This window comes from Trichosurus vulpecula, chromosome 7 (genome assembly GCF_011100635.1).
Source record: "Trichosurus vulpecula isolate mTriVul1 chromosome 7, mTriVul1.pri, whole genome shotgun sequence".
In the NCBI taxonomy this organism is placed as follows: domain Eukaryota; kingdom Metazoa; phylum Chordata; class Mammalia; order Diprotodontia; family Phalangeridae; genus Trichosurus; species Trichosurus vulpecula.
In genome coordinates this window covers 130,574,965-130,593,249 of record NC_050579.1, presented here as the reverse complement: position 1 = coordinate 130,593,249, position 18,285 = coordinate 130,574,965, and the positions used below count along the sequence as shown (strand labels likewise).

The 18,285-nt window shown below is 38.5% G+C and overlaps 1 protein-coding gene across 11 annotated transcripts in view; it reads right to left on the bottom strand.

Annotated features, from left to right (window-relative positions):
- Window positions 1-18,285, bottom strand: part of EPB41L2 (erythrocyte membrane protein band 4.1 like 2) — a 276,121-nt gene that overhangs the window by 11,348 nt on the left and 246,488 nt on the right. For all 11 annotated transcript variants that reach the window (XM_036769361.1, XM_036769356.1, XM_036769355.1 and 8 more), the window contains 3 exons: window positions 15,776-15,874; window positions 14,364-14,444; window positions 4,674-4,787 (listed from right to left, as the gene is read on the bottom strand). In XM_036769361.1, the coding sequence (XP_036625256.1) occupies window positions 4,680-4,787; window positions 14,364-14,444; window positions 15,776-15,874 (288 nt within the window). In that variant the 3' untranslated portion in view covers window positions 4,674-4,679. The remainder of the gene's footprint in view (window positions 1-4,673; window positions 4,788-14,363; window positions 14,445-15,775; window positions 15,875-18,285) is intronic.

Below are 18,285 nucleotides of genomic sequence, written 5' to 3'. Positions count from 1 at the left end.
GGGGTTTGACTGTATTGAAAGTAGAGCCTCCATATCATCCAGATTTCAAGAATGAGACTAATATAAGCAAGCTGGAGGAACTCCTGGCTCGTAACCTGAAAACAGTCATTTGGTAAATCAACAGATTTGCCCTTTTCCTCCAAGGTGGGGGCAAGGCTAATCAGAGCACACATGTAAATGAGCATCTCCTGATTACTGAGAGTTACTTCAGCCAAAATAATTCTTTACTCCTGTTAAATCAGTTAGATGCCTCATGCTAATTTTCTGCCTGGCTTGTGAGTTCATTTTCAAGCATCTTTAATAGGATCCCTCCTTTGAAATGCTGGTTTGAACAAGAAAGTGATTCCTGTTTGGAAAACCATATTCCAGATAATTCATGCAGCACTGATGCTCCTTCACATTTCCATCAGAGTGTACACAATAGAACAGAAGAGGGGAAATCAAACTCAGTAAATTAGTATTTGAGAAGCAATGTGGATCGTGACTAGGCTGTGAAGCCAGAATGACGCGAGTTCAAATTCTGCATCTGAGACATACTAGCTGTGTGACCTTTGTTGCTCAGTTGTTTCAGTTGTGTCTGACTTTTTGTGACCGCATTTGGGGTTTTCTTGGCAAAGATATTGGAGTGGGTTTGCCATTTCCTTCTCCAGCTCATTTTACAGATGAGGAAACCGAGGCAAACAGGGTCAAATGACTTGCCCAGGCTCACACAGACAGTAAATGTCTGAGGCCAGATAGGAACCCAGGAAGATGAATCTTCCTGAACTTCAAGCCCAGTATTCTACCCACTGCACCACCTAGCGGCCAGAGAAGGCAATCAATTTCTAGGTGCTCTAAGAAATTGCAAAGAAGGCACTGACTTATCGCATCTGGGAGTTCCCTATATCAGTGAAATCTCTGGTTCAGTATTTATTCCTAAAATAGCATTTATTGATAGTTTTGATAAAAGCTAGATAAACAAAGAGGGTAAAATTATTGGCTAAAATAAGGGAGAGTTGGAAAAGCTCCCTATGGTACTTATTCACTCTTCCTATGGATTACTTTGAGACTCAGTTGGACACACTTGAAAGTGTGACTGATGAGCTCAGCTGGTTAAAGCATAGCGCTAATGGGATTAATGTCATGGGTTCTGTCTCTGCTTGGCTCTCCTCCCATTCCATGGCCACAGCCAGAACCACTATGCTCAGTCACCTTCTCTCATACAATGAGTGACTTTGTAACGTGTTAGTCTGTAAAATAGTGGCTCTTAACTTTTTTTGTGTTAGGAATCCTCCCCCTCCTTTGGCAGCCTGGTAAAGGCTTCTGGATCCCTTTTCAGAATAATTTTTAAATGCATAAACTATAAAATGCATAGGCTCACGAAGGAAACTAATCATATTGAAATAGTTATCACAATATAAAGGCCCCATGTTAAAACCCCTGCTAAATATCCAGCCAGTGTAGACATAACTGTAAGATAGCAATGTTGTCCTATTTTATCACCCAAATGCATTCCTTTGAATAAATCAAGGCAGACTGATGTAAGGGCTTAGAAGGATGTAGCGATTAATTATTACAGGCAAAGTAGAAACAGCACCAGATTTGGAGTCACAGGACCTTGGACAAGCTGGATGGTGAATCTCTGGCCTCAATCTTCTCAGGGGCTTGTCCTAATATCCTCTAATGTCCCCTCCCACTCAAGTTACAAGACCATACGACTTTTTTCCTTTTACATCCTTATTTATCCCTTCCTTGTTTCTCTACACCAGGCACACAGGCCAGAGTAACAGTGACATCAGATATCTCAATGGTATCTTATCCAAGGTTCAGAGCTTCCTTGAAGTGGGAATGCAACAGCTTGGAAGAGGGATATATGTTTTTCACTACAGCGGTTGTATTTTTCTCTGTTTCTGATATCTCCATCTACCCCGGCCTTGTTCTCCGCAAGATATTGGCCTACCTGCTTTACCTCTGTAACACAGGAGAGTTATGATTGGCTTACCTGATTAGAGAGTTGCTACCTAGAAGCAGATGCCTTAATAGACTAGCAGAAAAACTGAGGGTACATGTGGGGGAAGAATACAGACAGATTGGCTCACTTAAGTAAAACATTTGAAATTTACCTAACCTATTTACATCCTTAATGGATGAATATAACAATTTCCTCAATGGTGTTCTAATGACCCAGAAAGCTAAGCTAGTTGTTATACATTTCCCTTAAGTCCTTCCATAGGGCTTGGAATCATGAGTTCATATCTGGCCTCAGACACTTACTGCGTGACCCATAGCAGGTCACTTAATCCTGTCTGACTCAGTTTCCTCATCTGTCAAATGAACTGGAGAAGGAAATGGCAAAACCACTCCAGTATCTTTGCCAAGAAAATCCCAAATCAGGTCATGAAGAGTTGGACAAGGTTGAAGAACAACAAAAAGTCTTTTCTTCCAGGGGATTGCTAAGAACACTTCTATTTCATTTAAATATTCTTTTGTAGAGGGCACAATTTTACTCATCAACAATCACCAAAGCAAAGAAATGGAATGGCACAGGATAACCCCTCCCTCCATCCACATAAGCCCCGAGGGCTAACCTTTAGATCACTATAGCTCTAGAATAAAATACAAACTCCCTAGCTTGACATTCAAGGTCCCCCACAGTTTGGCTCCCATCTACCAATTTTTCCAGCTTTATTTCATATTTTTCACCTTGACACAGTATTCTACAACACAGCCAAACTAGACGACTAGCTATTTTTCAAATTCAACATGATTGCTCCATACACTCATAAAGGTCATCCCCTCTCCTATGCCCCCACGCCTGGAATGCCTTTCCTAAAACCTGAATTTCCTACTTCAGTTACTGACGTCTCTCTCCAGAAATTACACCATGTTTGCTTTTTATTTGCGCGACTCTGCCTCACTTAAATGCAATTCGTGCACAAGTCAAGACATCACCTATGAGGATATTGGTCCTTTCTGAAAACAAAGGTCATCGACTTTGAATATACCCAGGGGTGCACCCTACTGTTTCCCCCTATAAACCATAAGCTCCCTAAAGGTAGGAGCTATTTCATTTTTGGCTTTTTAACTCTGGTGCCTAACAGAATGCCTGGCACACAGTAAGCACTTAATCAATACTTGTTGATTGGATGTTAAAATCTGTATCTCCCTTTAAGGCTCACCTCAAGTGACCCCCAGGCTCCTCCAAGACACTTTCCCTGATCTCCTCATAACTTCTTCTTTGTAATTCTCTTGCTCTATCCTGTTTTACATTTATCTGGTACGAATTAAAGGGGGGGAAAATGAGAGCTGTTTTTTCTTTTTTGTAGTTTAGAAACCCAGAGAGGAAATAGTCAAATAACAATAGAAGCATCTGGGATAAAAGAGGGAGGAGTCTTGAGGAAAAGCGAGCTGAAGAAGAAGGAAAGAAATCTGAGGGTGTGTGTGTGTGTGGTGGGAAGAGGTGGCATGAGTGAGTGAGGAAAAGTAGGAAGCACCTCTCTGGATACTTCTATTGAAATACAGTGCTCTTTTCATTGGATTGTTTATGGAAGTAGATTGCATTCAGAAAAGCAGAAAGGGATCCACAAGGAGAAATAGCTATCTTAGATGTATCCTGCCTTTGGGAAATGCGACATCTGAAAAACTTGGATTGAAAAAATAGATCAGGAGGCAATTTTGCCACAGGTGGTTTTATTTTGAACACGATGCTTCACAGATGTATCTTACTTCACGCAGCAGATGGATCATCATTGAAACAGCAACTTATGAGTCATGTAGAAAATTGTATACATTCAGTTTCTGTAATACTTAAAATTCATTAGGGAAGCTTGCCTTCCCCCCCCCCCACCCCTTTATACAAGGCTGCTTCATTTAGGAAGTCATGCAGGTGAAGGCAGGGTCTTACTGGTGTTAAGTGGTCACTAGACCTTCACCTTTGTACTTGTGATCACTTCAGAGAATCCAGCCTACAAAAGCCCCTCTGCCTTACATTTTCAAACCATTAACACTTTTCACAACCTTTTTCATATCTGTGGTCTCACTGCAAACCCAATTTTTACAGATGAAGAAAACCAGGCCCAGAGAGATTAAGCAACCTGCCCAAAGGCTATACAGGTAGTTACAATGAAAGGACCTGAACTAGGACCCGGGTCTCTTTGTTCTCAAGTCATGGACACTTTCAACTATACCTATACACATGCATTTTATGTCTAAAATGACTTATGATTAATTTCTAGGACACACATATTATATTTGGGGAAAGACTGTGCGTGCATGGGTGCGTGTATGTGCGTGTGTGTGTGTTTGTCAGATTTCAGGATTTCTGAAATGAAATGAACATGACCTTGGAGTTGGCAGATTCTCTTGTTTTATTTCAAGATTTCTAATCTAATAAAACATGAACTGTGTTGAAACTCATACCTAAAGTGGATTTTTGGTGAAGTCAGTAGTCTTAGACCGAAGAATTTTAAAAAGGCAATTTAAAAACACACACACTCACTCATAGAATTGCTGAAAATGCCTTACTTGTCTTGAGGACTACCTAGGTATACCTACCAAGTCATATAGTGCATAAGTAAATGCAAATCACCCATGTAGGGCAATTTGGAAGATTACATTTTTAAAAAGGAGTTAAATCTAGCTTGTTCTAAAGTAAGAACCATAAAAATGACGTTGGGGCTGGTAGGTTCTCTTACCTTACTTTATTCTTCCTCTTCTTCTGCGACTCCCGTCTCTTTATGCACCACCACTCTTGTGACTGACATGTCAGGGTGCTGCTCTTTGGCTTCCTTAATTGCCTGTGCCAATGCCTAGCAGGGGTTGAAGACATCATTTAAGTTAGTCCATCAGCGGTCAAATTAGAAAACAATATTTTAAAAAGATCTCCGTGGATACAGCACTGGGCTTGGAAATAGACTCATCTTCCTGAGTTCAAACCTGGCCTCAGACACATCATAGCTGTGTGACCCTAGGCAAGTCATTTAACCCTGTTTGCCTCAGTTTGCTTACCTGTAAAATAAGTTGGTAAAAAGATACTCCAGAATCTTTGCCAAGAAAACCCCAAATGGGGTAACAAAGAGTCAGACATGACTGAAAGGACTGAACAACAACTATTTATATCCCTTGACAACACAGGTATCCCACTACTGGTATGGACCCTAAGGTCATTGAAGACAGAAAGAAAAGTCCTATCTACTAGTATCTATGAATATAAATACACAATATGCCAAAGTATTAATTGAAGCACTTTTTTCAGCAGCAAAAAAAAAAAAAATGGAAGCAAAGTGGGTAACTATTGGGGGAAGGTCAAACAAAATAATGGTATAGGAATGTAAATTTACTGTGCCATAAGAAATGATAAATATAAGGAATTCAGAGAAACTATAAAAAAAACTAAACGAACTGATACCGAGTAATGGAAGCAAGCAGACCCAAGAGAACCACATACAAAATGACTACCACGGCTTAAATGAAAACAACTCTAAATGGGCAGCTGAACTTGAGACTGAATTTAAGGACTAATCTCAGTCCTAGAAAACCATGGTGATATAAACACACTACCCTCCCCTTGGTAGGGAAGGGCTCTGAGTATCTGGATGACAGGATTATATATCTAGAGTCGGAAAGATATTCAGAGGTCTAATATAGTGCTAACCCCTTTATTTTACAGACGGAGGTAACTAAGGAGGGCAAGTGATTTAAATACCCAAGGAGAAATGGGTTTTCTATGTTTTATTTAACTGTTTTTCTTTATGACAAGGAGGATTTTGTTGGGGGTGAGAGTGGTAAGAGCATGATGGGAAATGACTATGATTGTTTAAAAACAACAAAAATATTAATAAAACTCTTTTTAGAGGGTCTGGCTGGTTTCAAACTGAAGAGTGTGCTGCTAAAATTCTCCAGACTAGGTTCATTTCCTTGTATGCATGTACAAGAGGGAAAGAATGGGTTATGGTGCCCCCTTGTGCTCATGTCATGTAATGTTTCTTACTTAACCAATGTCAGAGTAAAATTCTTTCCATTTGTTCCCCTGCTTACCTCTCCAGACTACCCCCCTTTATTGTGGAAATACAGACAAGGACAGAGAGGCAACTATTCAGGACAGAATAGTAGAGTGCAAGAGTTGGAAATCACTTAGTCCAACTTCATACGAAAGAAAAATTGAAGCTCAGAAGCAACTAAAATCCAGCTCTCCTGGTTCCCAGCATGGCACTCTGAGAAAACACTGATCAGCATAAGCTTTCTTCATCCATGCATATAAAAAGCACACAATCTTTGCAGGTAGGAGGCAAAGGAAAACAGAACGGAGGATTTTTGGCATGAGAAATACAAAAATCATTGTTTTTGGAAGAAGTCAGAATTCCCTGAGAGCAAAATTAATGATCTTTCTTTGATTTGTAAAGTTGGAAAGAAATCCAACCTAGGATAGATTACTGTATCTTATTAGGAAAACATGGATCCAAAATTTAACACTACAATATGCCCAATACCATATGTTACTTCACTAAGTCTACTGGCATCTGGTTAATGCCAAAAAAAAATTAGCTTTTACAGAATGATTTCAGTTGTGTTATTCTGTGCAAAGAGTATTATCTATAAAAACAAGAGCTGGAAAATGTAGACTATGAGAATAGGGAAAAAGCTTAAATACACCTAAATGTTCGTGCTATCAGCAGAAAGTGGAAAATTAGGAGCAGGAGGGAATTCGGAAAGGATCATAGGTACAGTAGTATGCTACAGAATCTCGTGTGTGTGTGTGTGTGTGTGTGTGTGTGTGTGTGTGTGTGTGTGTGTGTGTGTGTGTAAGGTGGGAGGGAAAATCAGGGAAAGAGTGAGGATGGAAATAAATCTACCCGTGGATACAAACGTCAAGTGTTATTGCATGCTTCATTTAAAAAAAAAACTATATCTAAGGTGTCATATAACCAAGGCATTACTACATAAACTGTTTATGCTTCAAAGAACTTGAGAGATCACCTAGGCACTATGGTTCTTACTCTTTTTGGGTCATAGGCCTTCTTCAGGTAGTCTGAAACCCATGGAACCCTTCTCAGAACATTTGTAGCCTACATTCCTAATTGAAAGATATCCTATATTTCAGCAGGAGGTTGGTGAAAACAATGCATAGGAAATATGCCTGGTACATAATGGAACCTTATGTGCATTAAAGTATGTTTTAGTTGGCAGAAAGTTAATTAGGCACCCAGAGTTGCTTCCCTTCTCTGGGCATCAAGGCAGATGTGAAATCAGAAGCTACTGCCATAATTTTCCTTCCGTAAAAACCAATATTTTAAAATTGCATTGCATAGAAAATATGGATTTGTTGGTATTCCAACTGAGAATTTTGAGAAAAGATAGTCAGTTAATAAACATTTATTAAGTACCATATACCAGGCACTGTGTTAAGTTCTGGGGATACAAATGAAGGTAAAAATAGTCCCTACCCTCAAGAAATTTACACGGTAATGCGGGGGGGGGGGACCTTTGTATTTGAAACTGGAGATATTAAGGACTTTACTGAGTAGGAGGTGATGTGGGCAAACCTACACTTTAGGAAAGTCACTTTGGCAGCTGAGTTTAGGATAGATTGGAGTGGGAAGAATCCAACTAGAAGGCTGTTGTATTTGTTCAGGAGATAGGCAATGACAGCCTGAATGATAGCAGTGTGAGTAGAAAAAAGGAGATGTTGGATATAATGAATGAGAATGAGGAGAAAGGGATGACACCAAGGTTTCAAGCCCCGATAACCAGGAGGACCGGTGGTAAGCTTGACAACGGAAGCTAGGAGGGTTTGATGGGAAAGATAATGGGCATATCGAGGATGAGGTACCCATAGACACAAGGAGTTTGGGATGTCTAGAAGGTACTTAATAGTCACAAATTTGGACATTATGGTATTTCCTAGCAACTTGCTGTGAGGAAAGATCAATTGTAGTGCTTGTTTGGTCTCTTCCCTCAATAAAATTTGAAAATGTATAAAACACATCATGCAGTTTTCTGCTATTTGGGGCCAGGTGGTGTAGTGTATAGAGCATCAGATCTTGAGTAAGGAAGACTGGAGTTCAAATCCAGCTTCAGACACTTACTAGCAAGTCACTTTAATCCTGTTTGCCAAAGTTTCCTCATCTGAAAAATGACTGGAGAAGCAAATGGCAAACCACTCTAGTATCTCTGCCAAGAAAACCCCAAATGGGGCCACAAAGAGTCAGACACGACTGAAAGGACTGAACAACAATAATACAGATTTGTATTTGTTCACTACTGATGTCCCCTTAGGTTTTAGAAAAGATCTGGCAAAGAGGTCTGTGATATTATTTGAGATACTATTTGATCTTTCCAACATCAGCAATGAAGGGAAAGCAAACATCCTCATTTAATTCTCAACAGCTTGGTCATTTAATTACAGCCTTCAAGAACAGACAAGAACAATAGAATGTGAAATTAAATTTCTTAAGAAGCCTATGCTGCATTATAACTAAAAATGAAAATTAAATCAGTAGGTTTAGACTTTTTAAAAAGTAAACATCAGGGAAGGCTAGTGAGTAGAAGGCATATAGATTTTGGCTGTTTAAGTAAGGACTTCTTTCTTTTTTAAAAAAAAAGGAATTTAAAGCTGTCCAAAAACGAAAAGGGGTTTTCATGCTAGGTAATAATATCTCTGCCATGGAAGTGGTTCAAGTGAAGGTTGGATGACTGCTTTAGAAAATGTTCTAGAATGGATCTGCCTGTCATTAAAAGGGGTTCGATAGAAGCTAGGTGGTGCAGTAGAGTTGCTGGGCTTTGGAGACAGGAAGATTCATCTTTGTGAGTTCCAATTGGCCTCAGACGCTTCTTAGCTGCGTGACCCTGGGCAATCACTAACTCCATTTGCCTCAGTTTTCTCATCTATAAAATGAGCTGGAGAAGAAAATGTCAAACCACTCCAGTATCTCTGCCAAGAAAACCCCAAAGGAGGTCACAAAGAGTCATACACAACTGGAAAACACCAGAATAACAATAACAAAGGGAGTTAGACTAAATGACCCTATCAGAGATCCTGAGGGTCTAAGACATCTTAGGCCCTCCTTGCCTGTGTGATTATTTCCAATTTCAAAATGAGGTCTAAGTCATAATAGTAATGCCAATATTTCATTACAATAAATTCCTGATATTAAAGTTATGCATATGTACTACTTGGCACCTAGATTTTAGATTTCTGCATATTTGGTTTTCACTATGATGTGTTGCAAAATACTAATTCTAGACTAGAACGTCCATGTAAACACCAAAAAAGGCAAAAAAAGAAAGCTGAAATCATGTCTGAGTTAAAATTCCTGTGGGAAAGAAGCTATGCTGAAGATCTAAGGAGTCTGGTTGCAGGGGTAAGAGGGAAAGAGTTGGAGGGAAATCAGCTTCTACTTGGGGGAAAAAGAAACCTCCAGGGGTAACTCCTTCCCATACTTAGTGTGGAAGCAGCCCCAGAACCGGCCTGTCAGGCTGGCAAAAATAAAGGGCAGGAATCTGGCCTGCTTTCATTTGAAGCTGGGAAGTGGAGGATCCTCACTCAAACTAACCGGAACTGACAGGTCACATAATCAGTTCCATACCTTTCTCAAGGACACACGGCTAACATGGAAAGAATGCCCTCTGGTTACAGTAAAGGAGAAACGCTACTTTAGCTTTAAAATCTGTCTATGCCCAATGTTGTTTCCAGTTCCTCTCCCTACCACACTCCCCTCCACAACCTCTGCTCATTCAACCACATGGCATTTGGTTTTCCTTCCCTCCACTTTAAACTGGCTCAGGCCCTGACTTGGCCTCCTTCTCCTTGATCTCCTCGTGGTGGTTGACAATGTAGACCATGACTCTATTTCCAGATACTCTCCTGGCTTCTCCAAATACCATATTTCTGGTAATCTTCCTTCCTGATTAACTCTGCTGTTTCCTCTACTGGCTTCTCCGTAGCCCAAATCTGGATCATACCAGTAGATGAGTCTGACCTTTAAGAGTGAGAGATGGCCATTTTTGCGTTTCCCCAACATTCTCTGTATAGCGATAGAAATGTTTGTCTTTCCTCAAAATGTAGGTAAACGTGAACTCATGTGGAACGGAAGAAAGAGCAAGAGTGCTTTGCTTCAAATGCAAGATCTGCTACTTACGACCTGATTCTGGCTAGTTGCCTCAACTCTCCACACCTCAGTTTCCTCATCTGTAAAATCGGGGGGTTGGATTAGATGATCTTTGAAGCTTTTTGTAGCTCTAAAGCGATCATCAAATATATCACCCTTCTTACTTTTAGCTTTTTTTTTGGTCTTACTCACTGATAAGTAATATCAATCAATCAACACTGGGAGGGGGGAAGGCAATCGGGGTTAAGTGACTTGCCCAGGGTCACACAGCTAGTAAGTGTCTGAGACTACATGCAAACTCAGGTCCTCCTGACTCCAGAACCAGCCCTCTATCCACTATGCCACCTAGCTGCCCCATCAATAAACTTTTATTAAGCGCTTACTATATTATAGGCATTGTGCTTCCTTTGAAGGAAGGTACTGGTTTACCCTTTAACTGTGTAATTTCAATCTCCAGCATAGTATCTTAAACATAGAAGGTATTTTTTAAAAAAATATTTAATGCACTAAAGTTGAGTGCTCTTCAAGGTTCTGGCCTTGGCCTTCTCTCTCCCTCTTCTCTTTTCACCCTCACTCCCTCGGTAATTCCATTTTTCTTTTATGGTTTCAACTATCACATCAATGCAGATGACTCCAACTCTATATGTCCAATCTTAACCTCTCTCTCAAGCTCAGCACCTGCATTTCCAAGCCCTATGGGGATATCTCCACCTTGGAATCCTACATGCATATCAAACTCAACATGTCTGCCGCTGATTAAGCTTATTGTTTTCTCCTCAGAACTCGCTTCTCTTTCTGATTTCATAGTGTTTATTGATGACACCAACATTCACCCAAGGTTCCATGGCCATAACCCTGGGGTTTTCTTTGACTCTTCCCTGTGATAACTTATTTGTATTAATTATACTAAAATCTCTCTTCCCTCTGTTTCTTTTTCCTATGCACGTTGCCTCCACCCTACTTTGGGCTATCATTACCACTTAGCAAGACCACTGTCTCCTATCCGCTTTTCCTAAACCTTAAAGTCCGACCGCACCATTCTGCTCAGAAACCTTTAGCCTCTCCCTATTGTCTCCTGAGTAAAATATAAACTTCTTATCCTGTCATTCAACATCCTTTATAAACTGGAAAAACTCTTATCTTTTCAGGTTTATTTCATAACAGGGATCATCACTCATACATGTCCCATGCTTTCCTACCTCTTGTGACTTTGCTTGAATTGCTTCCTATACCCAGAATATTCACCCTTTCCTCCTCTCTCTATTATATTCTTGCTCCTCTATTAAGGTCCAAATCAAATACTGTTTCCTACAAGAAGTCCTCTCAAAGTCTTCCACAATCTGCTTCCATTCTTTTTAAGCCTTAAGCCATCATCATTCCACACAGTCTATATACTAGTCTCTGACCTCCAAAGACACCCTGTAACCCTGTAATCTCAATCCTCTGTAATCTTTCCTAATGCTATTCCTCATGCCTACAACATCCTCCCTTTTTTTATTCATTTGTCGGAAGCATTTCCATTCTTTAGAGGTCGAATGCCATTCCCTCTCCAGCCCAAAGATTTCCCTTGATCTGTACAGCTGGTAATGACTTTCCTCCTTGAATCTCACATTACACTTTCATTAGGGCTAAATGTAAATGTCTGGCACTTCAGTACTGAAAAATCAACTTTGTAAGCCCTTGTGGCATGGATAGATAGCAGTTATCCTGAAAAGGATATAGAGGTCTTAATGGACTGTAAGCTGAATATGAATTAGTAGTGGGAAGTGGTTGCCAAAAAATACCAAAATGTGCCCAAGAAATGCCAAAAAATACAATTCTGTATTCAAAGGGACACAGCTTCCAGGAATAGAGAGGTGATGATACCACTGTACTCTGACCTTGTAACGCATCATTTATGTTATTACGCTCAGTTCTATGTGCCACAGTTTAAGAAAGGCACTGATGAACTTAACAAGGTACAAAGGAGACTGGCCAGAATGGTAAAAGGTATTGAGAGTTTATATCATATGAATATCAGAGAAGCTTCAGAGAGGGTGTCATATCATAACTGTCTTCAAGTATCTGTGGGGCTATCATGTGGGTAAATGAACTAGGCTTGTTTTATTTGGTCTCAGAGGGTAGAACCAGGGGCAGTGGGAGAAAGTTGCAAAGATGACAATTTGGGTTCAATGTTACGAAAAACTTGTCAGCAATTAGAGCCATCAAAACGTAGATCTTAGAGCACAGAGGCTAGACAACCACTTCTTGGATATGCTATAGGAGGCATTCCTTTTGTACATGAACTAGACAAGGTGGCAAATAATAGCCCTTCCAACTCTTAAATCCTATGACTCTAATATATTTGTTTTTGTGATATTATGTATTATTGTTCTCTAGGTTTGTGTCTTATTCCTCTACTAGACTATAAAGTTCATGAGAGCAGGAATTATGTTTTATCTAAATTTTGTACTTATACTCCATTACTGACAATGGTACTCTGATCAGAGTTGGCACTTGTACACTTATTTGTTGTTGATAAGTCTGCGTATATCTTATATATTACACATACACACCTTTACCCCTCATCACAAACACATGCTTTCATAAACCATAAGTCTTCTCATAATACTAAAAATACTCAAATCTCCTACCTCTGAGGTCAGACTCTATTCATTTAGAACTGCTTAGCTCTGACTGTACCTGATCCAAGCTGAAAGAATCAGTGGTGTCTTACTTTACTCTGCTGCAAAAGATCTTAGGTACCTTTAAATGCAGCAAATTAAAAACACAACGCACATCCGATATTCACATCACCTAATCAGCTCCTTTAAATGTTTCCAGTATACCACCTATCGAGAACCATTCATGTGGCCACAACTTAATGCTAGAAGTTCATTCACGATTTTCCCAGACTCAATTAATTTAATGTTCCACTTCTACTAAACTATCAAAGATAACAAAGTGCAGAATCTGATGATGGTAAATGCACAATTTTTCATGAGTACAAAAAAAATACCTTTAAAATTAAACTTTTCAAGTAGTTGTGGCTAAGTAACACAACAGCAGCTAATCTCATTTTATTTATTAATAACCATCATGAATCAGTTACCATTAATTCTCACAACACTGGTGACTTACACCATTTTTGACACATCAATCACTGCCCAACCAACTGCAATCCAGTAATACCTCCCATCAAATAATGAAGCAAAATCGAATAGGGAGTTTTCAATCAACAGTACATTCATTTACCTTAAAACAAAAAACAAAACCCAACAACTATATGGAGCAACCAAAAAAAGGTACTATAGATTATTTTGGCTTTAAAAGTACAGGTATAACAGGGAAAAAAGAACATTCTATTTGCTATATTTATTTGGTGCTAAACACTACTTTATTTTTATACAAAGCTGTAATTCTAAGTAGTCTAATAAGTATAATGTGAGAATGAGCACTGGTCCATGTGCCTTTGGGTCAAGGGAAAATTGGGAAAGACCTAACTCAGGGGTTCTTAAACTTTTTTTAATAATATTTGGCTAAATGCATTTCAATACAATTTATTTCCTTCATAAGCCAATGTATTTTACTTCACGCTTTTTAAACATTATTCTGAGTCCATAGAATTCACTAGACTGAAAAGGGGGGGGGGGGGTTCCATGATACAAGTTAAGAGTCCTTGGCCTAAATCAGAATACATGCCATCCTGGGGTGGGGGGAGGTTAGAGATGGGGAGAAAATTTGTCACTCAAAATCTTGTGGAAATGAATGCCGAAAACTAAAAATAGATTTTAAAAAAGAGTCCTTGGCCTAAGAGAAGTTAGGCTACGCAGCTAAAATACGTCTCTATATTCTGCTTTACTTTTCAAAGTCATTTTGGTTTGTTTTTCTTTTATATGTATTTTGGGAAGGACGTCAGACTATAATTGTTAGGCATGTATTAACAAGGTTTGATAAATATTTACTTTATAGAAACAGGCTTTGGGCAGGAACTTATTTTCTATTAGTCCATTACTATAAGAAGTAAAAAGCAGGTACAATTGCTGATGGGAAAGACGTGATATCACTGATTATTAATCAATCAATCAATTAACAAGCCATTACTACAGGCTATGTGCCGGACACTGTGGTAAGCTCTGGAGACAGAAAGATAAGACAAAAGAAGTCCTCAATGCAATATGAGTATAACTGCTGAATGTTTCTGAGTCAAAGATTTTCTGAGAATCAGGTATTTGAAAATGGAACATATACCAGCCTATATGAATAAAAAATCCTACTTCTACAACCTATGAGACTCACCTGGTCATGATCAATATCGGCATCTCCTGTGATGACAATTCGTTTCTCAATTCTTGTTTCAGACACTCCGCCTTTTACTGTCTAAAAGTCATAAGGAAAATAAAATAGGATACAATCACTAAAATATATTTCTATTCAGTAAAAAAACATGAGAATGGGATCCAGTGTAGTATTACTAGGCAACTAACTAAACCCTGCTGGGAGAATGACGGTTATTAGAGAGCCCTGTTGCACCCAAAGATGGAATAAGTTTCCAAGGGAAGTGGGCCTTAAGATGTACTCATCCCACTTCCCTTGGAAACTTATTCCATCTTGGATTGTATGAATTGGATGAAGTTAGAATAAAAATATAAACTAGGCTGCTGTTTTTGTTGTGGATTTGTCTGCAGACTTTGGCTTGGTTTGAAATTTGATTTTAAAAAATGTATTGGGGTTTGGTTGGGGGTTGAACAAATTAGTTACTTTAGTTTTTAAAACATGTTATTTAATCCAATTCACTTTTTAGTGATGTGGATTAACATATGGATGGATAGAGGGGTGGAGGGGGCAGGAGAGAAGAGAAGACACTCACATGTTTCCATGTCTTAGTAAGTTCACAGAGTAGGTCAGGGACTAGTCTCCAGGGATTTTGTGAATCTACTTGCTACAAAATAGTGTGTGATATTTCATTACAGGCAAGAAAGCTCCATGTTGCACAGCCCTTTCAAAGGCAAACAAACATCTAAGTGTATGTAAATCTCTGAGTCAGATTCCTGAAACCACAATGGGCAGTGTTTTTAAAGGACTCTAGTGCATGCATAACATGAAATTCAAAAACACGTTCTTTTTAAAAATGAGAGTCCTGGCAAATGTGCCAAGGGACAAAGAAAAATGCCCAAGAATATTTAAATTAATATTTAAAAAACACTAGCATCACTGTTACGGAAAAAATGAATACAAAAAAAGAGTTGGAAAATAACTCTAAGAAGAAATCTTTATAGTATATGGTTTTATCAGATGATCACAGTGGTAGTTAAAGTAAAATGACTTGACCAAAAATACATGATTTAAAACATTTTTATAGCAATATTTTCAGCCACAGTCTTCCTTAAGATGCTTTGGGAGACTAAACTATATTTACAAAGTTTACAATGCCAAATTTTTTTTCATCTACATTTCAAACAAATGAATTTTTTATAGTATCTTCATCCTCTCACCCTTTCAGGATGACTATCTATGTGATATAGATGAATCTGGCTTCAAAGCCTGAATTCTTAGGTGATGGAAGTGAAATTATGGTATTTTTACGCTTCTTAGTATTATCACTTTGAAGTTGTGCAGTAGGAAGGTGGGGAAAGGGGAAAAAGCACAATTCAAAAGAGGAGAATTATTATTGAAAGGACATCTTTTTAGGGTCATTTTAATTGCTTTACCTTGGTGATGTGTGTGGTTGTAGTTGTAGACACGGATTCAGAAGTGATGGTTTGTGCAGTCAATAAGGTGCCAGCATCACCACCAGCACCGCCATCAATCTTTAGATAGTATGGAGAAAAAATAAACAAGTAATACTTAACTTGGAGTATTAGTTGGGAGGAAAAGAACCCTCCCTACTGGACAAGAAACTGGGATTATCTTCTTCTTGCAAACATGTAAAGTCTATATAAATAAATGTGTTTGTATATGGTCATTTGTATAGGGTAAACCATTGGCCAGGGGCTGCTGTTTTGGACTATAGGACAAAGATAAAGTAGAAGTCAGTTTTACCAAATAAAACTGTAAGAGATGAAGGAAAGGGAAAACAGGAAGATGGTCAGTAAGAGAACCTATAGGTAAGGAATCAGAATATTGAGAGGGCTGTGAAGGATTGAGGGAGCCAGTTATTCCCAGTCTCAGTTTTCCCCATTTGTAAAATGAAGACGTGACATTTGAGATAGCTAGTCCCATGGTCCCAGGATACAAAGGGAGGTTTGTGGCTGAAAGACTCAGGAATACTTGAGGCCCAGGAAACCATCCTACTTGAGCTTATTATGGAAAGAAAACTGCAGAAATCAAATTAAAAGGTTTATCATATAACCAGGAGAGCATAAAGAGAGCACTTGCAGTAGATGGAACTTAAAAGAAAAGACCTCTTAAACAGAGAAGGACAGCAATGGGTTGACCTCAAACGATAGGTGATTTAGAAAAATGACCAAAAAAAACCCCCTCACGATATTATAAGACTTGACTCTTTTAGCTGTCTTCTATGATGATACTTTGTGCCTATATTATTATCTCCACATCTCTATCAGGCCTGCACAACCTGCGGCCCACAGCCCACTTTGCAGCAGGCCAAAGGATTTTTGGCAGCCCAAGAAAAATGTAGATGAAAACATCCTCTACATTTTTATGCAGATGCTGATGGAAATCCTTTGGCATGTCTGCAGGCTGTAAGTGGCCCATGGGTCCCAGGTTATGCAGGCCTGACCTATATGGTTAATAGTATGATAACTTTCATTTAAGTAGCACTTTGCACACAAGCTAGCTGTCAACGCCTTATAATAGTGGTTCTTGAACTGTGATCTCAGGGGCCCTTTATACTCTTAAAAATTATTGAGGACCCCAAACAGCTTTTGTTTATGTGGGTAACTTATCTAGTATTATTTATCATGTTAGAAATGAAAACTGATAAATTGTAAAATATTTATTCATTCTTTTAAGAATAACAATAATAAACATACAACATGATACCATGATGTTTTTATGAAAGATAACTATATTTTCCAAAACAAAAAATAGTGGGGTATCATTGTTTTGCATATTTTTTGCAAATTTCTTTAATGTCCAAATTATTAGAATACAGCTGCTTCTGCATTCAATCTGTTGTGATATATTGTGGTCAAAGCCTATAAGGAAAATCTGGCTTCACACAGATATAGAGTTGAAAAGGAAAAATATTTTAATAAGCAAACAACATCTTAGTACTATTATGAAACTAGTTTTGACTTCATGAAGCCCCTTGAAGGGTCTTGGGGACCTCCTCAGGGGTCCTCAGATCTCACTTTGAAGACCTCTGCCTTATAGTAATAAGAAGAAATAGGAGACATAAAGGTGGGAGGGCTGCCCACCAGAGACATTAGTAATGACAAGGGAAGGAAAGCCAATCTGAGTCTGCTGATTCACATTTAGTAAGCTTCATTTTATTAAATTCAATTAATCTGACTCCAATTCTGAAACACTCACAAAGACATAAGAATCAATACTAGGGGAAAAAGTGAAGAGGGCTGAAAGGGTTAAAGTCATTTACAAGTGAAATGAGTTGAATGTAGAAACACAATGTGCCAAAATAAACTTTTTCATGATGGCTCTTAGAAAAACAACCTCTTTGTATGACCTCCCCTCTCCTTCTACCCAAACAGAAATATGCCCTAAAAGCTCACCTGCTTTTGTTTCTATAGTATGTGTGGTTAATATAAAATATATGCCTATAATATCATTTTGAAAACTATATATTTAAGACACCATACACATTAAGCAATGCAACAAGAGTATAACTGATCAGAAATTTAAGACTTCTTAATAAGGTAAAATCATTATTTTACATGCTTTAAATAGTGACATTCTGAAACACTGAATGCATCCTGCCTGTTTGGTATCTGTGGAAGAAAGCCATGTTTACACTTTATTTCTAAAATTTTCATGAACACTGCCTGAAGAAAAACCTAAAGTTTAAAAACACATGCTTGGCGAAGTATAGATGTACATAGTAATATATTTCATATTACAGAAAGTCTTATGTACTCTAGCACCAGATTAAAATGTAATTGGGAAGTCTTTAAAAATAAATAAAAATAAAATGAAACATGGATAGTATTAAATTTGTAGTTTTCTAAGTCAGTATTGGCCCACAGGAATGCATTTCTATTTAAGTTTGACATCTAGCTGCCTCATCAAAGAGAAGGTACCA